The sequence below is a fragment of the Cyprinodon variegatus genome, unplaced genomic scaffold (assembly GCF_000732505.1).
Source record: "Cyprinodon variegatus isolate N-32 unplaced genomic scaffold, C_variegatus-1.0 Scaffold26, whole genome shotgun sequence".
NCBI classification, from domain to species: domain Eukaryota; kingdom Metazoa; phylum Chordata; class Actinopteri; order Cyprinodontiformes; family Cyprinodontidae; genus Cyprinodon; species Cyprinodon variegatus.
In genome coordinates, this window is record NW_015150479.1 from 1,213,965 (window position 1) to 1,241,714 (window position 27,750).

The 27,750-nt window shown below is 36.5% G+C and overlaps 1 protein-coding gene across 4 annotated transcripts in view; it reads left to right on the plus strand.

Moving 5' to 3' along the window:
* pde4d (phosphodiesterase 4D) overlaps positions 1-27,750 on the plus strand; it is a 274,671-nt gene that overhangs the window by 135,246 nt on the left and 111,675 nt on the right. The window contains exon 1 of one of the 4 annotated variants that reach the window (XM_015395963.1): positions 14,054-15,017. The exons of the other annotated variants lie outside the window; for them this stretch is intronic. Within the exon in view, the coding sequence (XP_015251449.1) occupies positions 14,755-15,017 (263 nt within the window). The 5' untranslated portion in view covers positions 14,054-14,754. Of the gene's footprint in view, positions 1-14,053; positions 15,018-27,750 lie in introns of those variants that run through there. 4 annotated transcript variants of the gene reach the window in all.

Below are 27,750 nucleotides of genomic sequence, written 5' to 3' on the forward strand. Positions count from 1 at the left end.
CTTTTTTTTTTTTAAGAATATATCTATTGTTAAAGATTTGTGATTTATTTTTATATATTTAACATATCTTGGAATGATGATTAGTGACATTTAAAGCATAAATGTCTTTAACGTAATATTTTTCACAGGATTTTGCCAAAAAGCACATAAATGCTGCAGGGAATGTGTTCACCAAGTAGTTGGAGTTACAACAGTACATGAATGCTACATGGAAGGGGACATCTCTCCAGCACTGCTTCAAGCTGTCAATCGCGTTTCCCAGCCCCATCTGAATGTAAAAAAAATAATAATCCTGAAACTGAAAAAGGAATTTGAAACAAAACTGAAAAAAAAATGGATTTGAATCTAAAAATATTAGATTTAAAATTGCAATAAAGAAAAGAAAAAGTGTAAGAAAAATACTGCACTGAATTTAGATTCAATTCTTATAATTTTATTTTTGCTTTTTTTTAGTTTCTCACATTATAAGGTAAAAATTTGACATTAAATATCAAATTAGATTTGATAGGTTTCAACTTTTATTTTATCAGTTTCAACTAAGATTTAGAAGTTTAGAAATATTTGACCCCTTTCTGACTCCATACACCACTTTTTCTCTTACCACAATATAAAGGACCATAATATAATCATCCTTTCTTCTCACATCACCAAAGCTTTGATCCTCAATTCCCTTTCCACCCCTCATCAACTTGTCACTCAATATACAGACCATTTACAACGCTTTTTTAACTGTTTAGCTTCAGTAAAAACCTGTTGTGTTAACTTTTTCTATATTGCTCCATTGCTATATCCATTAACTCAAGTCCTTGAAGGCAGATGGACGACGACTTGTGAGAAAACCTGCCTTACAATTCACAGGGACATGTACGGGGTTCATATACAGTACAAAGATTTTATCACTAAAACTAAATCATTTTACTATTCTTGTTTGATCTGTTCGATTGAAGGTAATTCTAAAACTGTGTTTTTACTGCTTAAAATATTCTTCAACCTCAGGACTGTTTTTCTTCAAATCTGTTTACAACAGAAACCTGTATTTGTATGATGCAGTTCTTTGTTCAAAAAAATTCATTTGGTCCACCAGTATATCTCATTTGTTCCCTGCTTCCGCATTGTTGATTACTTTCCTTTTTTGCTAGGCAAGTTCCACATGTCAACTTCCAAATCCTTCAGACATTTCAGAACCTAAATTCCAACCTTCCCTGTAAGCAAACTATGCATATATCTTATACCTACAGCTCTCGTAAAATCCATCTCTCCTCCCTTTTATACAGCCATCATACACTCATCACTTACCACTGGAGCCGTTCCGATCCTATTAAAGACTGCAGTTATTATCCCTGTAGTGAAAAAATATGGATCAGATCCGTACAATTAAAATAACCTTAGACCCATATCCAAGCTACCATCTGAAAAACAGTTTATATTCAACTTCATTCTCATTTAATCCACAATAAACTCTATAAACAATTGCAGTTGTTTCCCTTCCCATCACAACACTGAAACTACTCTTATAAAAATCGCACAAGACCTCCTGATGGCAGCTGACTCTGATTTACTCTCCATACTGCGGCCTTTTACACCATCTCCAATACTATTCTCCTAAACAGATTATCTTTGATTGGCATCTCTCATGCCCCCTTAGACTGGTTTTATTCCTATATTAGTGGTATCAATCAGTCTGTCCAACTCATACATTCAGATCCTGTCCCTTCCCTGTGACTTCTGGTGTACCTCAGGGCTCCGTCCTTAGTCCTCTGCTCTTTATAATTTATCTTCTTCCCCTTGGCAATATATTAGGGAAGTTTAACATTAACTTTTATTACTATCCGTACGGCACCCAGCTCTAACTACTGTATCTAGCAGTCTGTCTGAAATACTACCAGTTTCCTAAAGTTAAACTCGGTCTGCATATTTCCACCTTCCCTCTTCGCTTACTGTATATTGTTAGTTTCTGTATTGATTCTTGCAACTCCCTTCTGTCTGGTCTCCCGCCGAAAAAATTTTCATAAGTCCAGACTAGTCCAGAACTCAGCTGCTCAGATCATTACAGCAAAATGTCATTATATCACATTTCCCATGTTTTACAAAAGTTTTTTTGACCCCTGGTCAAAATCATAATTCTATTCAAAATTATTCCCTTTATATTCACGGTAATTCACAATCTCACCCCACCTTACTTATCAGATCTCCTTCATGTCCTCTCATCCCTCAGATCTTCCTCCTCAACTCATCTCTCTGTTTCCTTATTCTGCCTCAGCACCTTTGGGAGCAGAGCTTTCACTCACTCTGCCCAAAAACTCTGAACTTCCCTCCCATCACACATCAGTAATATCGACACTCTACATCTGTTTAAATCCAAACTCAATACACACCTTTTTCAAGGCTATGTTTTCTTTGGGATTTTAAACTTTTATCGATGATGCTTTACGTATCATTGTTGTTTTTAACCTCATTTGTAAAGTGACCTTGAGTGTTTTAAAAGGCGCTAAATTTTTTAAATTATCATTCACCACATTAAGTAGTTCTATGCTATTTCCCGCATTTTAATTGTCCATAATAAGTGCAGAAGCTCAAGCTCTGTTTACACTTAGAGTACTTTCATCTCTCCAGGAAACACTGTGTTAAACACCCTGAGCTATTTCTGACACCACCCTGGTCTTCATGTCTTTTCTCCAACCCTCTCAACCCCTGTTCTTTGTCCCTGTGGTCATTTGTATTCATTCACTTTCATTTGCTGTCACCCCCACATCAGTTGCAGTATCCTCGCTGCTCCCCTCACGCTTGGCAAGCTGTTCTGCTACTTTTCTGGCCTCACTTCTCCCGCCCTGCCCATTTCCTCTCATCATGGCTGGCTGGTTCCTCACAGCACAGTGTCACTCACTAAATAACAACTCTAACTGTCCTCCAAAACAAGCATGCCAGAACCTGCAACACTATTTAGCAGACAGAGAGGATGTTACAGTGGATTCAGTGGATCAGTCCCTGTTGAGCTTTTTATTGCTTCTTTTTCCCCTGGCAATAAACCCCAAAGATTTCCACAGGATTTTAGCTTAATAGGCCATTATTCAGCCTTGATGAACATTGATTTTGAGTGGGCATGTTGTACATTAGCATTATTGCTCCTCTTTTCCAAGTGCTTGTTTACAGATTTGATTCATTAGAGATACTGTTTGACATTTACACTCAAAAATACAGTTCCAGAAATCAGAGCAATTATTTTAGAATTTATCACATTTGATATTACCAATACTGCTTGATTGCTATTTTGGTCGACAGGAATCTATTCATCGATCTGCCAAAATGCATGTTTTTTTTTAGCCTGCAGGGAGGAAGGGTGTGACCTTTTACCATCAACTGATTGGGGACCAGGCCACTGTTTCGTTTAAGGAATTGCTACTGCTGTTCAAGCTTGCAAATCATCCTGGAAACATTGTCAGTAAGCCTTAGGTACTAACTGCCTAGTAGAACAGCTAATTGTAAAATGTATGCAGAACATGTGATATATACGGTATATAAAGCAAGTGTTAGATATAAGATAAAGATAAATTAATAGATGAGATAGAGCCAACAAAACACCCTTTGGTCGTGGAGTTTTGGAACTAATAAGAAACAATCATGTTGTTTACCAAAATAAATGTAAAGGCTGAGGGGAAATCGTTTTGCTTTCAGGTGACATTTTGTGCTGTTGTTCCTAAGATGGTACTTGTGATACACTGTTATTTTATTTTCTGCAAGGCTGCTGTTTGCAGCACAGCATAGAAATGTAAGCTGTTTTCAGCCTCTTGGGGAATGTGGAAATTTTGAGATCATTATTTCGTGTATGAAGCCCTTTGGAAGTGCTGATAAATAACATTTTACGCATGGTTTGTTGTCTCTAGAACACCCCCTTCCAGCCTCAAAAATAAAAATGATTCTGTATTTGCAGTGATACATTCTTAAATTAAACCCTCTCACAAGTATAGACATTTTGAATAACCTCCGAAATAAAAGGAAACACTAGCACTGCTTGATAATGGGAAATAATAAATTGTCATTTTAAAGCAGTAGCATCTAGGATTCACTGTTTGATGTAGTTGTTGTCGTTGGTTTACAAAGGTCTAAATAGGGCAGAATCTGCACATCGTGCACAAGGGCTTAAACATCCATATAAATGTCAATTTTAGCAGAAGGGGGACAGCTTGCCTCTACATGGATGGAAAGTTTTGCTGTCAACATCTTACAGATAATTTTTGAACAGCTGCTGCCATCTGTTGGTCAAAGTTAGAAGTTAAACCAAGACATTTCTAATGTATTATTTTCACTTTTTATAAAGATGGGATTGCAAAGTTGAATAAAATCCATGCTTACTATCATGTTACAACCATAATGTTGAAATCATATTTCAACATTATGCTCTTCAGTGTTACCACAGCCGGCTGATTAAACAAACCAAACCTCATCTTTCAGTAAATTCACTAGCCTTCATGCCTTGAAAAAGATTAATAAAGAAAGAAGTAACAAATATAGAGGAGAAGAAAAAATGAGAAATTCAACACTGTATAAAAAATATAAATGTGTGAATTAAGACATAGAAGTTTGATTTGCAATTTAACATTTGCTATGAATCCATTGTTGTTCTTGAGCATCAAATTTAGTTGCTCTTTGGTCAAAAATTCAAAAAATATCTTAGTTGAAATTCAATGATTATTTTTCTAATTTCCTTTTTTTCTCCAGTATTAGACAAAACCTTTCTGTATGCTTTGAAAATCATTTCCCTTTTGTATCCTTAGTTCTTTTTTCCAAGTAGTTTTCTTTCACTCAGCAACCCTGTGCTCTTTTCATTGTATTGTGCCAGAAGAGGATCATCAAGGTCTCAGTTTCCTCTTCAGGGACCTTTTTCAATAAGAAATGTTTCTCACCTCTTCCATGTGATGTTTTATCTCCTGCTGGGTGGTAGAAAACATTGCTGTATTGAATCCTGATCACTCAGAACCTAAAGTAGACACATTTTCCAGGAAATGGGTGATAAGCACATTAGTATGATTTATTAAACTTCAAATTTTTAGATCAGCTTGACTGAAGAAATGCAAACTAAATAATAACTTACCTTTAAAATAAGAATAGTTTTGAAGGTTTGTGGAATGAAATGGGTAAAACAAAACTGAGACTTTACAGCATAATTTTCTTTAGAAGAAAATATATGTTTCAAGTGGCGTTAATGATAAAAAGCTACTTGAAGCTTTATTAGCCCCCCAATTATTACTACAATCTGTATTATCTTTTTTAAATTCAGAATTTGTTCAAAATTTTAGTAAATAACTTTCTTATTTTCTAATCTGTGGCAGATTCAGTATAACTTACATCTGTATATTTAGATGTAATTACACATTTTTTTCTTCATTTTAACTGTTTTGGATTTCTGTTTTTAGGACATACAGTATGATTACTTCCCCTGTTTTGCTGAAGCTGCACTGTAGCACACTTGTTCTCACTGATGCCTTGCTATTGGAAGCTCCTGGGGTTGTATCCCAGCTGGAATCTTGCTCCTCTCATACCAGTGATCCCTCAGGGTAAGCAACCAGCAATCCCGCCTGGACTGCTGGAACGCTGCTGCATCATAAAGCCACAATCAATACATGTTTTGCTGATGATGTTCAGATCTATTTCCCCAGAAAAATAAACCAGTGACATTTTTGAGGATGTATTCCTCTGTCTTAATGATAACAGATTGTGATTTTATTTAGATTTGATTGATTTTCCCTTTAATAATTCTGCACTCATTCCGTTTGGAAAGTCAGATATTCCAGATAATCCAGATGCTATTGTAGACTCTTTGACAGTGCTTATGTATTTCAAAAGCAAAAAAATCCATGTGTCAAAACATTTATTTTGCATTTAAGTCAAAGTATACGCAATATTTTCCTAAACATATATATATATATAAAAAAACTTTTTTGTTTTGATCATATTAGGTTTAGACTTCTGTCATAATTTTTTCGTGAAGTGTGTTTAGCTGTGTCATCCTGACCATTTATGTGAATTTATTACATCTTAGTTTAAATTCAATCATTGTTTCATTTATTTCGAAGTTACAGGGTTAGCATGTGTTAAAACCTGTGGGTCTAGCTAGTACAGTGCATGGTGTTCTGTAAAGCACATTTACAACCTAGGATGGATGGATGGATGTACAGTAGGGATAGATAGATAGATAGATAGATAGATAGATAGATAGATAGATAGATAGATAGATAGATGGATAGAGGGATAGATGGATAGAGGGATAGATAGATAGAGGGATAGATAGAGGGATAGATAGATAGATAGATAGATAGATAGATAGATAGAGGGATATTTTAAGAACATTTTAATAAATATTAAAGATATCAGTGTTCCTAAAAATCTTTTTTTCCTGTTTAAAAGTTGGCTTAAAGGTGGTCAAGAATATCTACATAAATAAGTTGTTTGCTGTGAAGATTTAGTGAAAGAAACATTTTAAAAAGTTGAAAACTTCATTGATTCATTATGGGATATTTTTGTATGTTCACTTTTCAGAGAGCCTGAGGTTGCAAGTAATTTCTTACGTTTAAAACAACAGAAATGCCCACAATAATACCCCGATTTAAGCAAAAACAAAACATTTTTATTTGTTAAATTGAATGGATTTATGACATGTTGAAAGTGTTCCTGAGTGGTGTGACAACTTTCCAGGGATGGAGCCAGTTACAATCATTGACTTTAAAAAAAAAAATATATATATATATTTATGTGAAAATCTGACCATGTCATCATATTTAAATAGTATGGGCAATTAACAGATATAAGTTTGACAAATAAATGAATCCGTCTCTTGTGTTCTAGGTTGAAACTCAAATAGTTCCAGCTATTAACATGGGTACACATGATAGATATGTACAAGAAAAAGTTAAAGAAAAAAAAGGTGACCACATGGCTGCTGAGAACACTGAACTGCAGCATAAAGGCACAACACAAGACAAAAATGGGCAGCATCAAAGTTCTGTGGTCAGGTTTTCATAGTTCTGTGAGGATGAGGAAACCTGTAGCTGGGAGACTTAGCCAGGGAAGTAAAAGTGAGTTGTGGTGAGCCCAGTCTGCTCCTGATATCAGAGGAAAATCCACTTGTGACTCAAACCTTGGTCTGCCTGTTGATTGTTCAAACTATTATTTGAAGCCATTCCATACATTTTTCCTCAGTCCACAACATTTTCCTAAAGGAAGAACCCAAGGATTTGAAGTATTTCTTAACGCTGTGGAAAATAGTAGTTTCTTCCTTCATCATAATCTTTAGTTCATAGAGTCTCTGTCAGATTCAAGTCAGGACTGAAGATTTTATGGCTCTAAAATACGATATTTATCATTTTAAAGGTCAATTTTTAATCTTGTACAAAATTATTAATGGTTAAAATTAGTTTTGAAGTTTTATATATTTTTAGTGTCTTTGGTTTGGCTTTTATTTGTGTTGCTGTAATCCTTGTTAAAGCTACAGTGTGTAATTTTCAGCGACATCTAATGTCCAGACTGCAGACCACAGCAACATGAACATCTCCCCCCCACCGCTTCTCCCCCCCAACAGTACGGCGAGCATTACGGGACAAAATGTCTTCCACGACGTCCGCATCACCTACCTTCTCAAGTGATGAGGTTTGTTTACATAGATAATTTTACAGATAGTATTTCATTAGTCTGTGTGTTCAGTACCGTCTCAGTTCATCTCTCTCAACTTGCCGTAGTTACTTTCGAGCGTAATGGGCGATGTCACAATCGCTAGTTTGTTGGCTCTGCGCTGCCGTAGCGCAAAGATGTCTGCCTCCATGGCTGCGAGACCCGCTCCTATGTAATTATAAATAACAAATTCTAAGGCAACGCAAATATTAAGGTTAAGAGGCTGAGCTCGTAGATGATGATAAATAACATAGTTATGTATAATATATTACATTTCTGACTGTATATCCCTGTAATTATTACACACTGTAGCTTTAAAATAATAAAAAAAAACTCATACATTGTGCAGTAAACCTAAAAATTACTTAAGAAAAATGAACTACTGTAAGTCAAGCTGAAACTAAATACTGTACACCATCCTATCTTCTTATACATGAAGTTCTTAAAGATGTCCACCTGAGGGAGACAGAGCTGCATCAGGACATTTGATATTTAATGTCTGTAATTGATATTAAGGCCTGCAGTAACCCGCAGTCATACTCACCTGTCAAGTGATACTTGTTAAAATTCAATTTCCAGTGATTCATATCCTCAGTGTGGTTTTAAAGTGTGATTCACTTTGTTCCTTTTCATCAGCCTCACCCTTCATATGTCTATGCAATGTAAGTAGTAACTATAGCAACAGTATATGTAGTAAATCTTAGTCATCCTTGACAGCCCTTATGATCGAACTCTGCCAGTGTTGAACCAGGCTTCAGGCTGTGCTCACTGAGGTGATGGCAAGCTGTGTTCTGCCTAAGAGAGCGCCCCAATCTGTTGGGATTAAACAATTTTGCACAAAGCTTGTGGAATAAATCCTTAAAGGTTTCATGTAATATTTGATTAGACACTGGCACTGCCAGGGTTTTTGTTTAGCTTGCAAAACAAAGACCTGAGTGGTGTTTGGAAGGTAGATGATCTGCTTTTCTAATAAGTATAACTATTATAGAACAATACATTTTTCTGTCATTTAACATATATAATAACATAGCTAGGGGGAGTAAACTTTGTTTTTCAATCCAAAGCACCAAAAGGTCTCTTCTTCTATATTTCCATTGTGCAGCTATGTTGTATAGTGGTCTACTTCACTTTTTTTCTGCAGATTGGCTTTTCTCTTCTTCCTTTTGTTCTTCCAGCCTTCAGTTCTTGACAAATCCACTTGGCCGTCTCCATTTATGTTGCCCTTGGTAACCAGGGGGAAATGTTCATGGACGTCATGCTCAGCAACAAGCGGTAGTTATGAGAAATGTGTGATAAAGCAAAGGAGAAGGAGAGTAAACTGAACAGGAAGCAGAGGAAATATAGAAGTGTGGACAGGAAGTGAAAGAAAAGAGTATAATGTCTAAAAATGCCCCTATAACAGGAGAATTTAATGACTATGAAAGACAGGTGATAATTTTGGCAGCAACATCAATGTTTTAATGTAGCATTTTGGTGCGATTTTCCCGACAAACAAATTGGCTAAAAAAGAAGATCCATCCATCTGTTATAAAATTCCATGATACAAACTACTATATGACTCTGATCAGTTTTTTTTTTTTTTGGTTTACAACTGGTGAAGGCTGTTCCTAGCATATTTCTGTGTAGGTTATCCAAGTGACAGTTGTATGAAAGATGATTGCCAACAGTGACTCACTCTTTATGCAGATCAGAGACTCACATGAATCTCTCTTTGCAGATTCTCCTTTGATGTTCTTCTTTAGTGACACTGAGGGTCTTGTCATACTCACCTTTCTCAGCCATTAACAAGAATCACAATCAGTCCACCTGTTTTATCATGCTACAGAATCCCAAATATAGCTTAAAGGTAAACTCCAACAGGATTTCCACATTATGCCCAGTGTTTACAAATGCTGCTTTAACAATGAGAAACACCCCCATGGATCAAATATAACTATAGTTATCCAGTAGTAATAATAGATTAATGGATAGACTTTAGGTCATTCTTGTGTAAAACAAAAGATGAATACACCAGTATCACCACAGGCCCACTGTTAAGTATGGTGGAGGATCTTTAATTTCTTGGGTCTGTTTGACACTAATAAAATATGTATAAAAGTTTAAATGTAACGCTTCATCAGGGTAATGATAAATGTATTAAAAAAATCAGCACTAAAATGTACCACTTAGATGTTATGTCAGCCTTTGTCCTCAGACTTTAATTCTTGACTGCCTGTAGATGGAGCTGAAGAGAGGAGAGCGCAGTGAGACAATCCTGTACTTTGGATAGGCTCTGTCTTTTTAAATTAAATCCTAAATCGAATGGAAAAGAATAGCAGTGCAAGAAAATGCAGAGGCAATGGCTTTGCTAACCTGTTTCTTTTATTTGTTTAATGAACAGCAGGGAATCCATTATTGTTCTTCGTGCACATGCAAAATGACCAATAAAGACTTGTAAAATTAAACTAAATAAATATGTCACTAGCTACTAAGTAGTGTTGTAATTTTAAAATGGATTTTTGAAATACCAATAATTCTGTGATCAAGGATTTTCTGTTCTTGGAATTAAATTAATTAAATAGAAAGACTTTTTTTTTAATGTCCTATGTAGCTGTATTAACATTATGTTTTCCAGGAAGCAGCAAGGATGGAGGCATCTTTAATTTCAAAGGTCTCTACAATATTGCCAGTATATCTCATTGCATTCTATACTGCATTATAAAAGAATTGGTTTTTGTAGTTAGTTAAGTGTTTTGCTGGATCAGTTTGGTTTTCATTTCAGATATTATTTGAATTTGTTGCAGGATAATCTACTTAAGTTTGACTCAATATTATGTAACAGCACATTTAACTGGCATAAAGTGGCAGGCAGTGGGCTCCCAGACTGAATATTGTCATCTTTTTTCCAGTTGGCTTCTTTTCCCTTTGCATTTCACACATTCTTGCTGTGATATTATGTAAACACAAGTGACAACCAATAAACGTTAGTAAGATACAGTTAAAAATGCAACTCTTGATGTTTGTTTGCATGTTTACTTCTAATGGAAAATATATCTTAGTTAAAACATCATGTGGTGTGTGTTCCTCTCTTTGATATAGCCTCTAAATATGCTGTTTGTTTAATTTCACAAATATCTTAAGACTCTACTCCCTCATTATTTATTGATAAAACAGTAAGCTAAAAAAACAGGCTTGGAGATGTTACACCCAGAATAAGGATTTGCTGGATATTGGTGGGTGCCACTTTTAATATTACAGACTCTTACTTGTGCATCAAAGTTGTAAATCAGGCAGGAACATCTCCCCATGCCTTAAACATGAGCTGGTTTTACATATTAGGAGCTGTCCTCCAGAAAGTCACTGAGCCTGGACACATTCCTTGACTCCCCAGTTTGTGGGGTAAAACAGGATGAGGGGAAGTGCCTCGGAAGCTCATTTCCCACTGACATCAGCTGAACCACTTAATGCTTTCGGATGTGATTATTTGAACACTCCGAGCTACATTTGTGAACACAAACATAAGTAAATTACAGTGCATTAACATTATTATGAGCATGTAAACATCAGAGCTGATGGCATAGAGGTCATTTCATATCACCACTGTGCTGTGAGGGAAAGGAGTGCATTAGTCTTGTTTCCATAAAGCTTAGGAATGCAAATGGTATGTGGAGAGATGATGTGTTATGTTTTGAAATCTGTATTTTCAGTTCTTCCTGAAATGCTATCATTGGGAAGTTTCTCTTTCTCATCAAGCAAAATGATGACCTAAAAAAGACATATAGCTCGATCGTATTTAATGCAATTGGAAAGAATAGTGAAACATCGCCCTTCAGGTTGCGTTTCAAAAGTCATTTAATAGATTACAGAGTTGGCTAGATTAATAGACTTACATTATTGAAAAAAATGTCTCCTTTCTATTTTTCTATTTAAATTGTACAAAAAGATCCAAAAGGATATTTGGAGAATAAAGGTATTCTATTATTTGTTATGCAATAATAATCGCAGCATTCTGTTATTTTTTTTTTTGTATGCTATAATAATATTATGAAATATATTGTATATAATACCAAAGTAACATTCTCACAAAGGTTCTCATTCATAAAACAAAAATCTGTTTAATCAACTTTTCGGCTTGCTTGTTCATCCTAATTCTTTACTAATGCTCATGTCTTTCCTTCCATATTTTATTGTGAAGTGGAACTTGCGCAGTTTGGTTGCTGTTCTTGTTCCACTGGCTCTGCGTCACTGAGAAAACCCCTCTCAACATTTACATTGTGTGTGGGAAGTGCAAAGACAAACTGCAATCTTCAGTCATCCTGAGTTGTATTGGTTTTGGGCTTTGGTCCATGTCTCAGGGAACCTGACCATTTTCCTGAGTTTACGAATAAACTAAATCAACATGCACTGCCTCTTTGTATATTTCTAGGTCAATTACAACTACAGGATCTATGGTACAATACCCTTTTCATACACAGAAAAACATAGGTCAGCTGTGTACACAGTGTGCTCCTCTCCCCAGTTTTTTCTGCCTGGGATGGTATGAGGGAGTTTTTTTTAGGTTATCTTTAAGGTATTAGTTGCCTGTTGACATGTTGTAAACATCAGCAGTGACGCTACTGATGCTGGGCTGCTGTTCTGCCTCAGAGCAGAGAAGAACTACCAGCACAGCAGAAGGTCAGCGATGACATCACACCAAAAAAAGGCTTATTCGATGAATCGCACCAGTCAACAATTATATGCTCTATGCTCATGTGAAAAACGATGAAAACTGGACAGTTTCATTAGTTTTTAATTTTACTCTCAGACCAAATGTGAAAAATTGTAGCTCACTTGCAAATAGTATTATGTTAAAGCAAACCTCAATGAATAAAGTGCACTTTTAGTCTGAAACAATTACAAAATTAAAGGACTTTCCTGGTGTGATTAGAATTAAACCATGTTTTTTTCACAACATTGTTATTCAGTGTCTCCACATCGCAGCCATTGAAAATCATTGTTGCACATTAAAGGCAGTTCAAGCAGTGATTTTCTGCTTGTTTTGTACAAAATGATACTGGAGTGACAACTGTGATTTCATATATATTGTGCAGCTCGGCTTGAAAAAAATAATTTAGGTTGGTTAAAATAAGAAATAAAAAATAAGCAAAAAATGTTTGGTCACTGAAAGAACAAGGCTGTAGTTAGGCTGTAATTACTTTAAGCACTAAAAGATGTAAGATCATTATTCAAAGCATTTCTTCCTTTTCTGTAGTTTACAGAAAGTTGACATTTTTAAGTATCTTGAGAATATTATACTTGTGATTGGCGCAGTTGGAGTGATGAATATAGCTAATTCCATGACCTCAAGATTGTATGATTTTGAAATTTTTTTAAACAAATTTAAATTTAAAAGAGTAAAAAGAGCAAATAAGCCATGATATATTTAGCCTTCCTGTTATCTGCTTTATGTCCTACTCTCTTCTTTTATCTTGGACCTATATGAGCTGCAAACATGTCTCAACATGTAAAGCAGGCTCTTTAATAGCTTATTGCATCTCTGTTCTTTGTCTTTCCTGTAGTAAGCTGACTACTAGACCAAAGACTTTAGTCACCATAACCTGGTAGAGTTTGGTTTAATATATTCTCTGATCAGGAGCATGTAGGATTTGTGAGTTTTCAACGTTTACTGTTTACTGTCTGTTTCTCTGATTAGTTTTCCCACAAGGTAATCTTTTAAATTCAAGTCCCCTCAGGGACGATTGGGAAATCAATTCAAAGGGGGAAAAAAGGTGGAAATAATGTTTTGACGGGTGCTATTTGACTTAGACTGGACTTGGACAAACTTTATTGTAATTTTTTATACAGAGTGTTTGCAAAATGATGTGATTGTGGAGTTTATAAGATTTAGATGATGGGAACCTTGAAAATGCTTTCAGACACAATATAAGCATCTCAAAACACACTGAAAGGGAGCGACAGAAGTGATGGTTCGATGCCATTTTACTTCTGGTAGGGATTTTGCATATGTTCTTGTTTTCTGCACTGTGTGCAAATTTATATTCAAATGAAATGCTCATTTGTTCACATACAGGAAGTAATTTCCCAACAAAAGGAATCATTCCACCAACTGAGTCTAAATGTAACAACTTTACTTAACTGCACTCAGTTTGAAAAAAATGCTTATTAAGATGAATCTACCTCATACATATATGTATACAATCTTTTCTGCAGACTGTCGCTCATGCGCACCATCTCTCCATATTCCTGCCGGCTTCCCCTCTCTCTGCGTACTCACACACTGTCTCTCTCTTTTCCTCACTCCCTCTCTCTCTCAAACACTCACACATGCTCACGCTCTGCTCAGCTCTAAAGGAGCAGTAGCTTATAAGCTGGCTGCAGTCAGCAGTCATTCTCTTATGGTAGCGAGAGAAGGGAGGGAAAGAGAATTTGCTTGACTGAGGGAACCAGAGCTCTGCTGACCTAACTGGACTTGTCCATATTGCTCTCTGCTTTTTTTTAATTTTATTTCCTTTTTCTTTTTTTTTTTTCTTTTTTCTGGCTAACCCACATGTGCCCCTATAGAATTTTAGCATGCAGCTCTGGGATCAAATAGACTGAATTAGCAAAGTTAAACTCTTCCTGGGATTTCTGCTCCTGGATTGGGAGGAGTTCTTCTACATGTTTGGAGGATAGAAGGCTGGAATGGAATTCCCTTCTACCTTGCATCCTTTGGTGTTTTTTCCTCCTGCCTTCGTCTTCTCTCTTACACTTTTACTGCAGACATCCAGTGTTGTGCAGACAAAGGCAGCTTGCTGCTGTGCCTTTTTTTTGTTCATGGAGAATAAGGGTGGACAGGGAGGTCCTCATCTCTTTTAATTCATCTAGTTTTGCGAAAGGAAGATGACAGTCTGAGAAATTACCTGCAGATTTTCTTTCTTTTTTTTTTTTACCTCATCAGAGTGTAAACTTGGACTTTTGGATTACTGCTATTTTCAGATTTGCCACAGATCTTCTTTGTAGAAAGTGCTACCTGTAGCGCTGAATTTACCTTATCTTTGACATTTTTCTCAATCATACTCACATCTAATCCACATTGCTTCTGGTGGAGGCCGTGGTGGTGAAGCCGGGGTAGGCATGGCGCAGCAGGGAGGCACAGGGGTGGCCCACCAGGACACCCTGGCAGTGCCCCCTATGCCCAAACACTCCGGCCTGAATGAAGACCTGGTGAAGATCCTACGGGAGAATCTGCTGCAACCAGAGAGGCCGCGGGGACACCGGCGCTCACCGTCCTCCATCTCCCCGCGCCTCTCTCCCCGCAACTCGCCAAGACTGCTGCGACGCATGTTGCTCAACAATAACATTCACAAGCAGAGGCGCTTCACTGTCGCTCATACATGGTGAGGGTTATATGTCCAGCATGGTGTTCGCATACAGAGCGCTTTTAATCTCAGGGGTTTCCTTTTGGCCATAACAGGTTTTAGCTGCACACAGTGCAAACCTGCAAGCTTGAACTTTGTTTGTTTAATGTTCTGTCATAGGGAAGTTGCAGTGCAGTAACCCCATGAGTCATTAAACTTTGTTTGCTGTATAACTTGAACCCTGGGAGAAACGGAAGACGCATGTGTTAGCAAATACCCCTTCTAAATTCCCTTTTGTGAAATCACCTTGGAAACCCTCTTCTCGCCTTTAGATAATGAGTTTCTGCTTGGCTCTTTCTCACTTTGCAGCTTCGTTTCTGTTCCAGTGTCTCTCCCTCTCTCTCCTCTGTATGGCTATTAGCCATTCTTACTCTTCTTTCCTTATTATCATCTATCCCTGTTCCCCATGCCTTTACTTTATCTGCAGTTATGGTCTTGTAAAAAAATAAAAATAATAAAATTGGCAATAATGTAAAAAATCTAACCTATTATGTCAAGTATAGAAGCCCACTTGCTTTGGTTTTCTTTCCACACCTTCCTTGCCTGCATTTTTTGACTATTAATTAATCTTCTATTCCTGTCTGTCGCACCCACGTCATACCCTTTCTTCGAGTAATATCTTTTCCTTTCTGCACCTTTCCTCTCCTCCCAGCTCTCATTTTCTGCTTCTAACTGATGATATCTCCTCCCTCTTCTCCCCAAGACTTCCCTTTCCATCATCATCCTTGTTCATTTTTCATCACCTTTTCTCCTCAATTTTTACCCCCCCATCATGGCATTCGTTTCACATACATCTTCTGTCCCACTTCTGCCCCCAGAAGAAGACTGCTTCATATTGGCATGTGGATCAGGCATTTGCAATTCAAAAAATCCTATCTTTACAAACACATCAGGACCTCAGCTATTCCAGCACAGTTATCAGATGAAAATGTACTATAATTGGTAATTAGGTCCAAATCACAAATATTGCAGTTTAATAATAAAGGCAATGAAAATATCAGTTGATATAGTGCCAGTTCCTAACTCAAAGCACTTTACAAAACAATCAAATTATAAAGACAGACTGGTTAAAGGTTTTCTGTCTAAGTCAAGTCATTAACTTGAAGTGGCTTGGGTTTTTTTGTTTTGTTTTGTTTTCTGGGGCTTTGCAGCATGTAGGAGAGTGTCGTAATGGAAGCTTCCTAAATTTTACACTGTCATTTTTAAACCACAGACCAGATTATTTTATTAGGAGTTGAGGTTACAGCCAAACAGATTTCCATATTTGACTGTGCCTATGCTTAAAGATGCATAGGTTGCTTCTTTCCCAATCATTCCATTGTACTGTAGCTTTGGCTGTATGTTAAGGGTCACTGTCTGCTGGAAGGTTAATCTCCACCTCAGTCCTCCGTCATTTACAGCTTCTAACAGACCTTTGTTCATTATTACCCTGTGTTTAGGTCCACCCAACTTCCCATAAACTCATGTTACCAGTCCATGCTGAAAAAAGCTTCCCCAAAGCATGTACCTGCTACTTCTATGTTTCACAGTGTGGATGGCATGACTGGGGTTATGTGTTGTCTTAGATTGCTGCAACTTGTAGAGGCTTTGTATGTTGGTCAAAAAGCTCCATTTTCGTTTTTTTTTTCTGACCTGAACCTGTTTTAAATCATTTTTGTTTCCCCTATATGTTTTGTGAAAAGCTTAAACCAGGATAATTTACCTCTTTCTTAACAATAGTTATCTTCTAGCAAAGGTACTGTAAAGAATAACGTAAAAAAAAAAGTTAAATTCAACCCTAAAAGAAAGAAAAAATGAAAAGGAAATTGAATGTCAAATGAAAACATAAGACCACCAGCAAAATATACATTTTTACGATTTGATCCTGCGATCTGAATGTTGTTTTTTTTTTTTTTTTTTTGTCATATGATATTAATAGTATTCATCAGGAAAAGAAAACATTACCTACACCTTCAGCTGTGACTGTGATATTTTACACTAGGCACCAATATAGCAGCGAAAAATTCTCACAGGAGTAATTTTGTTGGGTTATTGGCCATTTTTATACATGCCAGCCTTCTGTCTGAATACGGATGTATCTTAGTCTCATTTTTCCTGTTTAGTTATGTTTCCTTATCTTTTTATATTCAATTGCATCCTTATATTTTTTTTTACTGCATTCAGCTCCAAATTTCTGGGGTATTTGAGGATTTTTATCTTTACTATAAAATAGCTAAAAACATAAAAACTAATAATAGACCTGATAAATTTATACATAATATGAATATAACTGTAAATACACAAATGATCCACTTCAGAAAAAAAGGCAGTTAATTGCTCTTTCAAAGATATGTTATTAAAATTTTCCCATTTAGATAATTGCATGCTTAGTTTTATATTAATTATTTATATATAACATCTTGCTAGAATAAAAATTTGAAATCTAAATATTTTTGTGGGATGAATGTTTTTGTTTATCTGTTGGAATTTGAAAGACCGATAGATAACGTTCCATCTGCCATGTTTTCTGAAGTTAACACGTATTTACTTTCCTACCCTGAATTGAAATCTGTTTAGTTTAACCCTAACTTGATCTTCATAAAGAAATTACCTTTGTCCTTGAAACATAAGGACCGTTATCCATATGTATATGCAACACATGTCAGTGGTCGGGAGTGGAGATGTACTATAACACCTGCCCGAAGAAACTTGTATTATAATATTTTTCTAATGGTTGTTGCAAAAAGGACAATATATGAGAGAGGGCACAGCAGGATGTGAGTAATAAGAAAGTAAAAAAGAGCACTTAATCAGAGTGTGACGTGGTCATGCCCTTGTGTTGTCTCTTGACATTTGAAAAATAGTGACTGAGTGAATGTCACAGAGGAATAAAGTAAGCGTAGGGGGCTTGGAGAAAATGAGCCTGTACATGTGTAAGCCAGTGGTAGAAGACAGAAATAATTTGTAATAGAAGAAAGGAAAGAAAAAAAAACATGAGAAGCAGGTGAGTGGTTTGGATGTTGATAACTGCTGTGTAATTTACTCCAATCACATCCTCATTGTTTTACAGCTGTAGGGAACACAGGTCCACCGTGGTGTAAATCTGGTGACATACAGTACACTGTCCTCAGTGGCTCCGCTCCACACTTCATTAACAAGAAAATCCTTCTCCATGGGCCGATTGGCCTGATGTACAGCTTTATGGGGTAAACACTCTGAATACCATTCACAAATTGTTTAACAGCTCCTTTGAGAATGCTTTAGAAAAAGCATCTCCAGAGCTAATTGGCTTCTCTGGCCCTAAATAAATTCATTACAGGTAATTGTTAGCATTGACACAATGGAGATGTGTTCATTGAGAATAATGTTAAATGCGATTATGTAAATTTTATTTGCTTTAAGCTTGAGCTACATTGCTTGAGGTTTAAGCCGTCATTTCATGGCTGCAAATGTCAAAGTTCTTCATAAATTTTTGCTATAGACGATCATAAAAATCAAAAAGATAAACTTGGAGCTAAAGGAAATAGATACATGCTGTTTACAGCCACATTTGCAATTGTGGCTGTAATTCTTTGAGGTTGTCTCTCTACCAGTCTTTTCATATGTAGAGAATTAAATCTTTATTTGTTTTTTTGTTGTTGTTTTACTCTGCGAAAACAGACAGACACATTAAACAGTAAATATCTAGGTACATAAATTATCTACATTTTGTCAAAATCTAGGTCCAGGGCCTTCTAGCAAATACACATACTTTGATCCAAACAATACTCTTGTAGCTCTGTTTTTGAGTCATCGTCCCCTTGGTAGACAAATCTCCCTAGAGTCAAGTTCTCTGCTGTCTCTTACTGCTGCCTTGCTCCTATTTTACTGTAACATAGCACATTGTTCCACGGGTATTCTTATGGTAAACTGCTGATCTCTGGATTCCCTCCTGAGTTACAATATTATTGGCTTCTTGGCTGCTGCTTTGATTAACGCTCTTCTTGCCTGGCCTGTCATTTGTTGGATGGCCATGTCTTGGCAGCTCTGCTGTTGTGATGTGCTTTTTTCTCTCTCAGATAATGGATTAAATAGGGATTCATAAAATGAATAAATGGATATTGTTTCCTAACCTAACTCTGCTATAACCTTCTGCACAGCTCTGTTGCTTGGTCTTCATGATACTGTTTGTTCAATAATGTTCTCTAACAACCTTCTAAGGCCTCTGTGGCCTTTTAGGCTGTGTGAGTAACTGAAACAAATTATTGTTCTAGATTGGCGGATGATCACCACTTTGGACCAATTTTGATGTATTTACTGTTTTATTAAACTTTTAAATAGAGAATATTGTGAATATTTTCATTTCCCATAAATCCCATATTATAATAAATCAGGAATTGTTGTTAAATTTCTTATACCCCTTTCCCACTCCCTGAAAAACCTGTTTAAACCTGGGAACAATCTGCTTTTAGTGGCGGTGGAAACAGCTCTCTGATGCATTTCTATCCGGGTGAAATGACTCGGCATGCGACCGGTGTTAAAATCGCCTCAGCTCTGATCGGCATCCAGTGGGAAAACAAAAGCCGGGTTGACCCGCTAGACTATGTGACAATATTGAACGCAACGCATAGATGTCAGCACATTGCGCCAGCCACGTCTGATTTAACAAACTGAAACAACTCTGTTTACATTCGATAAATTTGGCCCAGGACTGGTGAGACAGATTTGGAAAGATAACAGAGTGAAACAATAAAGCTATGCTGACTACGCCCTGGCTTCCTTACATGTTGCTCTCCACTGTTTAATTTCCTTATTTCTGTTGCACAAAGCTAACCCAGCATGATGGTGTCACCAGACACGCAGCTGTGGGGGGGGCAGAGGCCACGCAGCTTGCCAGCTAGGGGTTAGACCCAGCTTTTTTTTTTTTTTTGCCAGTGGGAAGGGAGGCAAATGCCGATTGTTAGCGGGTCTACCCATGTTTGAAAAACTTGCAATAATATGCTATTTTCAGTTGGAAAGAGGCTTTGGTCAACCACAACTGAACAGGGTAGGTCAGTTATCCTAAATATAATTACATTCCTGGCTAAGCTAATAGAAGAAATCAGTTGCAGTAAGCACTTTTTAACCTGGGGAGGGCACCAACAGGTGGCTTTAGACACATTATTGGCATTTCAACTTATATAGCTTTTTCAAAATATTGCAGAGGACATGCCCATGGCACTATAATATATCCATTTATCCATACCAAAATAGCCCTTGAAATTATATGCACATTTAAACAAATCTAGTAGATGTGGGGAAAAAAAGCATAAAAGAAGCCAAATAATTATTTTAGATTCTGTACTGTTTTCTCTCCCTAAAGTATACTTTTTTTCTTAACCAGATATAAGTCTTCGTTTACATATGCTCTTTCTCCTTCTATATCTTCTTCTACATGTTTTCCTTATCCATCCTTTGCATTTAAAAAAAGAAAAGACCTAAAATACACTGGAAGCTTTGAGCACTCTCTAAGCTTTTTAGTGGCAGCATACCAAGAAAGCTGAAGCTGAAAAGTCCACTGTTATGTTATTTTTTAACCTTCAAATCACAGTTCCTCACGACTCTGTTGTTCTATTCTCTCCTCCGGAATAACTCAGATATTATGTTTTCAACTTTCCTCCTCACCGACCCTGAGGTATTTTTAATGTTGTTGCACAACAGTGCCTGATGGTGCATTGCAACATTGCGATGTCTGTTTATGTAAGAGGAAAAGGGGAGATTTCAGCAAAAGGGGGAGAACAGGTGGCTCCAACTCAGCGATTGGAGTGTGTCTGCTATAAGTGGTCCAAGTGGGGAGCTTTAGTTAAAGTTTGAAGGTCAGAAAGAAATAATTGAAAGATTGCAGGATGGATGATACATATGGTAGATAGATGGATAGATGCAGAAATGGTGAGATGATGTGAGATAGGTTGTGTAAAAGAGTGTGGGAGTAGAGGACCTAAAGCTAAATGCGGAAATGCTAATCTAAGCAGAACATTGCTTCACTTTTAACTTGGTTATATCATCGCTTTAGAGTCGTATGTCTGTATTGGTTTCAGTGTTATATCTTTTTTTTTTTACATGTATTAATGCAGCTAATAAACTCCCTACAGTCAATGTAAGTCAAAGTCCCTTATTTATGCATGTTAATGTTTTTGTATCCCCAAAGCTCATTCATTCACACACACATTTATATGCCGATGCCGGTCCAGTTGAGGATTATTTATTTTTAAAGTAGTTGCTGATCCCATTATTGTGTGTTGCTTTAAATTCCTATTTTAATGTTAGGCTTCAGATTTTGGTTGATATGATTCATTAGTATTGTGTTTTTTTCCATCCCCCTTCTTTTATTTTGTAAATATAACTGCCTGCCCTGAGTTACCTTGTTCAGGCTCTTTCCCATTTTCCTCCACATTGGTTTCACCTTGCCTCTGTGGGTCTTTCTTGCATCTACTGTAGAGAGTCTCTGTGATATCTTGTTCTTGGTTTCTGGTCTCATAACTAGGATTCTGAAACCTAAACTTTTTAAGTAAGAGTTTGTGCTCATAAATCTTTAATTTATTTTTAGATTTTGTGACATTTCAGCTGATTTGAATCACAACAGTTGATTTGACAAGAAATTTCTGTTAACAATAGTGTTTCTAACAGCTGCTAAATGTATTATAGCCAAGACTGAGTTGCTAGTTATGCTTTACATAAGATTACAAACATTTAGACATTCTGTCATCTACTTTTTGAATAATAATAATTTTGACTAGAAGATGATTAGAATAAGTAATGATTTGTCAGTTATTGTTTTTTTTTTCAGAGAAACAGGAGACGTCCTGCACCAGGTTGAAATATTGTGCTTCTGTATTTAAATTTGACATATTTATGACAGGTTCAGAGCAAAATGCCCTTCAGCAAAAACAACTGCTGCAGAGTCTCAAATCCTAGATGCTTTTTCTGTGTCCTGTCTTCTTTTCGGCTAATGCAAATAAAATATGTGCCGGTTGAGAAATTCTATTTCTCTTTACCCCGAAGCAAAGATTTGTTCATCAGTGTGTTCACCTGGTACAGATGAAAATCCCATACAGGATTCCACAAGAGTCCACAGCGAGTTGCCAGCCACCACTAACTGGGTTTACAGGTTGAAGAAAACCTATATTGATAGATCTTTTCTCATGTATGAATTATTTTATCAGTCCAGGATAATTTTTTTTTAAATATATTTTGGTGATTTCACTTTCCTTGGCTTACTGTAGTATGGGGATGGTGTCTCTGTTATGCGACGTTTTAAGCAGGATTCTCCTTGTTTTTAACATCCAAAGCACTCCTCTCCAGCCGGCGGAGTAGAATGCCTGTGATTTGCATACATATGAGCTTATGTGCTGTGCTGCCTCTGCACTGCTGGTGCAATCTCCACAATACATCTGCACAGTGGAGACTTTTCATTTGCAAAGAGAAAATTCCTCCTAATTAAAGGCCTGCAAATACAGCTGATACAGACTATCAGTGTTTTATCATATAACAGATTAGATAACACTGGGGATGTGATTCAGATTTGTCTTTTTGTTTTGAAGTAATGGTAGAGTCAAAGATGGATGACATGAGCTGGAAAGTGATTATGTAACTGTGTGACAGAATGTGTGAAAGAAAGATGGATGAGTAAGGAGGAGGGGGTATTACATTTTGGTCATCAACACAAGATTTGATCATATTAGAGGAAAATGTTATTTTATTTATTTCTAGCTGTTCAGAATTGCTGCTATGGTCCTGTAATTCTACCCTAGGTGGAGTTATGGTATATATATCATAAGTATACATAATTCTTTATTGTTGGGGTTGTGATCACATCATAGATTTGATGATTATTTCAATAATTGATTAATCATGATTAATCTGGTTAATTGTTTCAGCCCTAGTTAAAAAAAAAAACAGCCATGTGATTGACAAAAGTCCTAAAAAGAATCTAAAAAGAGCATTAGAGGGCACAGTAAAAGTGAAAGCAATGCCAGTTACACAGTTAAAAGTCAAAGAAATAAACTGGTAAATATTTGTTCTCATAACACAACAGTCTGACTTCATGTAAATGAGAAAGAACTGATGTGTATATATGTATGTATGTATGTATATGTATATATATATATATATAATTTTTTTTTAAACTAGGGCTGAAACATTTTTTTTTTTGTTTTACTTGTGCATAGACTTGCATTGAAGTTTCTTCCAGTCCTGTGTGCCAGGAATTATATCACAAATGGATCTCCTTGAAATCTGAGAATGTGAGAAATGTTCCTCACACTCCTTTTATGCCAGGTAATGGTTTTATAACATACCAGAGGTCAATTTGAAATAAATGTTTCCAGATAGCATAGGGTGTAAAGCTTATCTACAAAAAAAAAAGGTATTGATGTGTTGCTCATTTTGTTAATTTATTTTTCCTTGGAAATGTGAAATTCCTATAAATTGAGGTTTTCAGATTTATACATCACATTTAAGCCATGCTCCTGTGAGGCTTTATTGTCTCCAGTAATTCTCCTTCTGCTTTTCATTTTCCTCACAGCATGATCATCAATCCTGGCGCTTTGCCAGAGGTTGTCAGGCACACATCTATTAAATGTCAGATCCTATAACGCTGTGAAAAGCTATGGTGATATACGCTGCCTCCGGTTTGTTTGTGGAGATACGAAGACCTCCTGGTTTTAAGGTTCTCGTCTCCCTGAGCCTGGACACAATTTGCTCAGCTCGCCTCATCAGGCCTGCCAGTGAGCTAAAAGAAAGGGTGTTATGTGCATTTTGATAAGCATTTGCATCCAACAGGTCCGGACACATAAAGGTGTATTTTAACCATGGAGACAGCACTTTCAGGTTTAATTAAGCAAGCAGAATTAATCTTCTCTGAAGAGGCCACAGCTGCAGTGTTTCATCAAAGGTCTTTTGATATGCTGATATGTTTTTGAGCAAAATGCCTGGAAGACAACCTGGTCTTGCTCAACATGTCCACCATTCACAAACCTGTCCTTTTAATTGTGGTTTTCAATTCTTATTTGTGCTTCTCTGATTTTATTGGAAGCCTTTTTTTTCAAAGATGGTCACGCTGTTTTTTCTTTGCTTTACATCTTTGCTTCTGTCTTCAGTCTTTTTGCTTGTATCCTTCTAGCGCATACTTTGTCATATTGGACCATCCAGACCATTTGACTGATACAGAAGAAGACTTCAGTGACTTATTAGAAGGTGGCAGTATAGCCTGAGGATAGTGAGCAGTGGGAAAAAGATGTGTTACGGTAAACGTTTAATGGCCACCTTAATCTTTGTAGTGGACTTCAAATGGCCATAGCCTCTTCAGTATTTTTGTGTCACAGGTGTATTTGAGGTTGAAAGATCCAGTCTTAGTTTCTGTGCTTTTTTCCTGCTCTATAAGTTCTTCGGACACACAAGAAGGCTTTACAGCTTTTTTCCTTGATGTTAAAAGGAGTCTTAGATGTAGTCTAAAGCCCTCATTATCTATTTTTTCTTGGCAAGAGTCTCATTAGCCGGAGGTGCGATCCATTAATGATGCAAAACAGTGGTAAATTCATTGGTCGTATGAGATTATAGCTGGCAGAGTCAGCAGTAATTAAAAGTCAAACCCTCTGAAGTCACATTAGAGTAGAACAGAAGTGTTTCTCAGTTCGGGTTATGGTGGGGTGTTTTAATGTCCATATATACAGACTCTATATTATACTTCTTATTTAGTTTTTGAAAGAAAAAAATACGCGGCCTAATTTTTTTGTTGACTATTGAGACATAAAAGTTGGGAAACAGAAAAAAGTATCATAGGTTAGCAGGATGAAAAGCCATTTAATTGTTTCAAAGACTGAATATTGCACTTAATAGTAAACACAACACTGGCTTCAACTGAACTTATCTGTGGTGGCCTCAGATTTAAGCCTGTTTTGTGATCGATATGACCTGGATAACTGAAAATATACACAGGAATGTTGGAAAAGTAACCCATCTAAATCCTCTTGGAAAATTTTTATTTTTGGTATCTCAGTGTTATGGAACAACTCTATTTTAACACAAATGTTGGGGCTCTGTAGTCGATTAGCTCATTTTGGTGCAGCATGTCCAAAGCTTCTTTATCTTCTCCAAATCATTTCCTCTCCACAGATTCCTGAAATGATTCCCTACCCGAACAAAAGACAGTTGCTTAAAGGCTGTTGCTTCATTTCAAATGTGTTGGTCTGTCGTTTAAAAGCTTTATGTGAGATCCTCAATCACCTAAAAATGTCCACTGGGGCAAAAACCCATACTACGGAAATATAATGATGTTCAAACTGCATCTCATAAAACATAATGTGTTGTAGGACAAAATAGCTGTTTATAAAGGGAGCTGTAAACTCCACAATAGACATGACTGCTCCCTATTGTTAAAACACAAAATCCTACAACATACAGTCCAATTTTTAAATTAATGATTTAAAAAAATGTATTTTAGAAATTCAAATAAAAAAGTGAAACTCATTTTTCAATTCATTACAAGAACAAGTCTATTATGTTTAAAAACATTCATTTCTGTAAATGTAGCTTTTTATGGCTTACAGACAGTTTTTCTAAAAGTTTGAAAAATAAGAATATTGGATCAAAAAACTGTTAAAATAGAAACATGCAGAATAATTACGCATCTCGTTTGATATTTACCTTGCTTTACCTGCTGAATAATGAAAAAGACATCTGTTGAAAACTGTATTATTGTCCCCACTAAACTTGCTGTAGAATCTAGCTGTTCATAATGTTATATTGAAGCATTTTAATGCAAAATTGAGTGAAAGGTCTAAGTTGTTCTATTTTTTGTGTGAAAGAAACGCTAAAAACCACTGGTTGCTAATTTCACTACACCAAACAGATGTAGTTATTGATACTATTTAATTTTGTAATTAATCAAAAAAATAAAAAATACTTAAATTGATAAATGTTTGAAAAGTATCACTTTTTGATATTAAATCTTGTCCTTATGGTGGAAATGCATTACCAGTGCTATATCAATTCATAGTCAACTCGAAGTCACCTTCTCCAACCCAACCTTGTGTTGTCCATCTGAATGGAGCCGTTTTAAAGACACAATGTCTGCTAAGAGCAGTCCTAATGGGCGGCCTGTCCGATTAATATGCAGCTGCCTCCTGTGTTTTGTGCACCGTCCTGTTATTGATGTCACCCCTTGATCATTTTTCACAGCTGCTTCCAATATCCTGTTCTTTATGAAAGTCTGTTTTCATCTTTTATGCTCCAGCATTTGTGTGTGTTGCATGTGCAAATATAGACACTGCAAATACATTTGGTGTATTCAGCGGGGCATCTGTGTGTGTTTGTGCATTATATAAATACGCACATAAATTTGAATGCGTACGTAAGCGGCTCCCTTTGTGTGCGGGTGTGTTTTTTAATTTTTACGTTTTTACAACTGCGTGTTCTTGTTCGTAGCATCCATCCTGATTATCCGTCTTCTGCTGTCTGGCCGCTGGGGCTGTCTCCTTTGATTGCATTGATTTAGTATTGCCGCATGCAGTAATGAAAGATGAAAAATGAACAGCATGGTCTGAGTGTGAGGTAATTGGTCTGTACCCAGCTTACCATGGCTCTCGGAAGCCACGGGGTGAGGAAGATGAAAGAAATATAGGCCGTATGAGACAGAACTCCCATGAGCTCGACTCTTTGTCAAGAAATGAAACATGATTACGGGTGTCAGTATCTGTTTTTGAATACGCCAGCATGACAAAGGTATGGCCTGGCGATTGATCTTAAGGTATACCAGAGTTTCAAAAAGCTGTTAGATTCAAAATCATAAGGATAAGACTTCATGCTCTACATTTCCTAAGGTAAAAGCTGTTTTAATTAGCTACCGTAAAACATGACTGTAGGTGAATGTTTTGGAGCATAGCTGCTCCTCCTCTTATTGCTGTGTAAAGCTAGTTAGATGGCTTATAAAAGCTGATATACTTCTGCTTCTCTTGCAACATAAAAAATTGAGGTTGCTGCCATGTTTATTCAACATGGTGTTAAAAACATTTCAAAGAAATATTGGTTAAAACTATCATGCTGGGGTCATGCATTTTTTTTAATTAGCTGTATATATATGATGAGATTTTCCTGCTGCATTATGAACCAAAAGTGCTCTGTTGTATTAAGTAAGGGTGCTCCTACTTATCAGCCGGCTGATCAATCGGCTTTGATTTTCATAATTTTCAGAGACAGGTTATCGGCAGATACTTAGATGTGAAACCGATCATTTCCACCAATCTGATCCACCTCTGCAAAGATCTGAAAACCACCCAATAGTCAATGCCTTAAACTTTAATTTATAGTTGAGAGCAGTTATTTCTGAAGTTTTATTGTTTCACGGGTAATGATTACTTTTACAATGAAATATCAGTTTAAATAGCTTGTGTCTTGTGATCTTGTAACAACTGACTGTCAGTTATAAAAAGAAATCTTTATCAGTTAAAATCGGAATCAATATATCAGGCTTTTTAAAAATCGGGGATCGGTGATTGGCCAGAAAACTGTAATCGGTGCATCCCCTAGTATTATTTGCTGCTCAATTATGGTGAGTCTCTGTTAATCTCATTGTCTCACCTATATCCTCTGCCGCTGTAGTCCGTTTGCTTTAGGTTTTTAGATGTTTAGAGTTCTTCTGTTAAAGGAGAAGTTCGGTTTTTTACACTTTAAGCCCATTTTCTGTAGTGTCCAGGATGAAATCGAATGATCGACACCA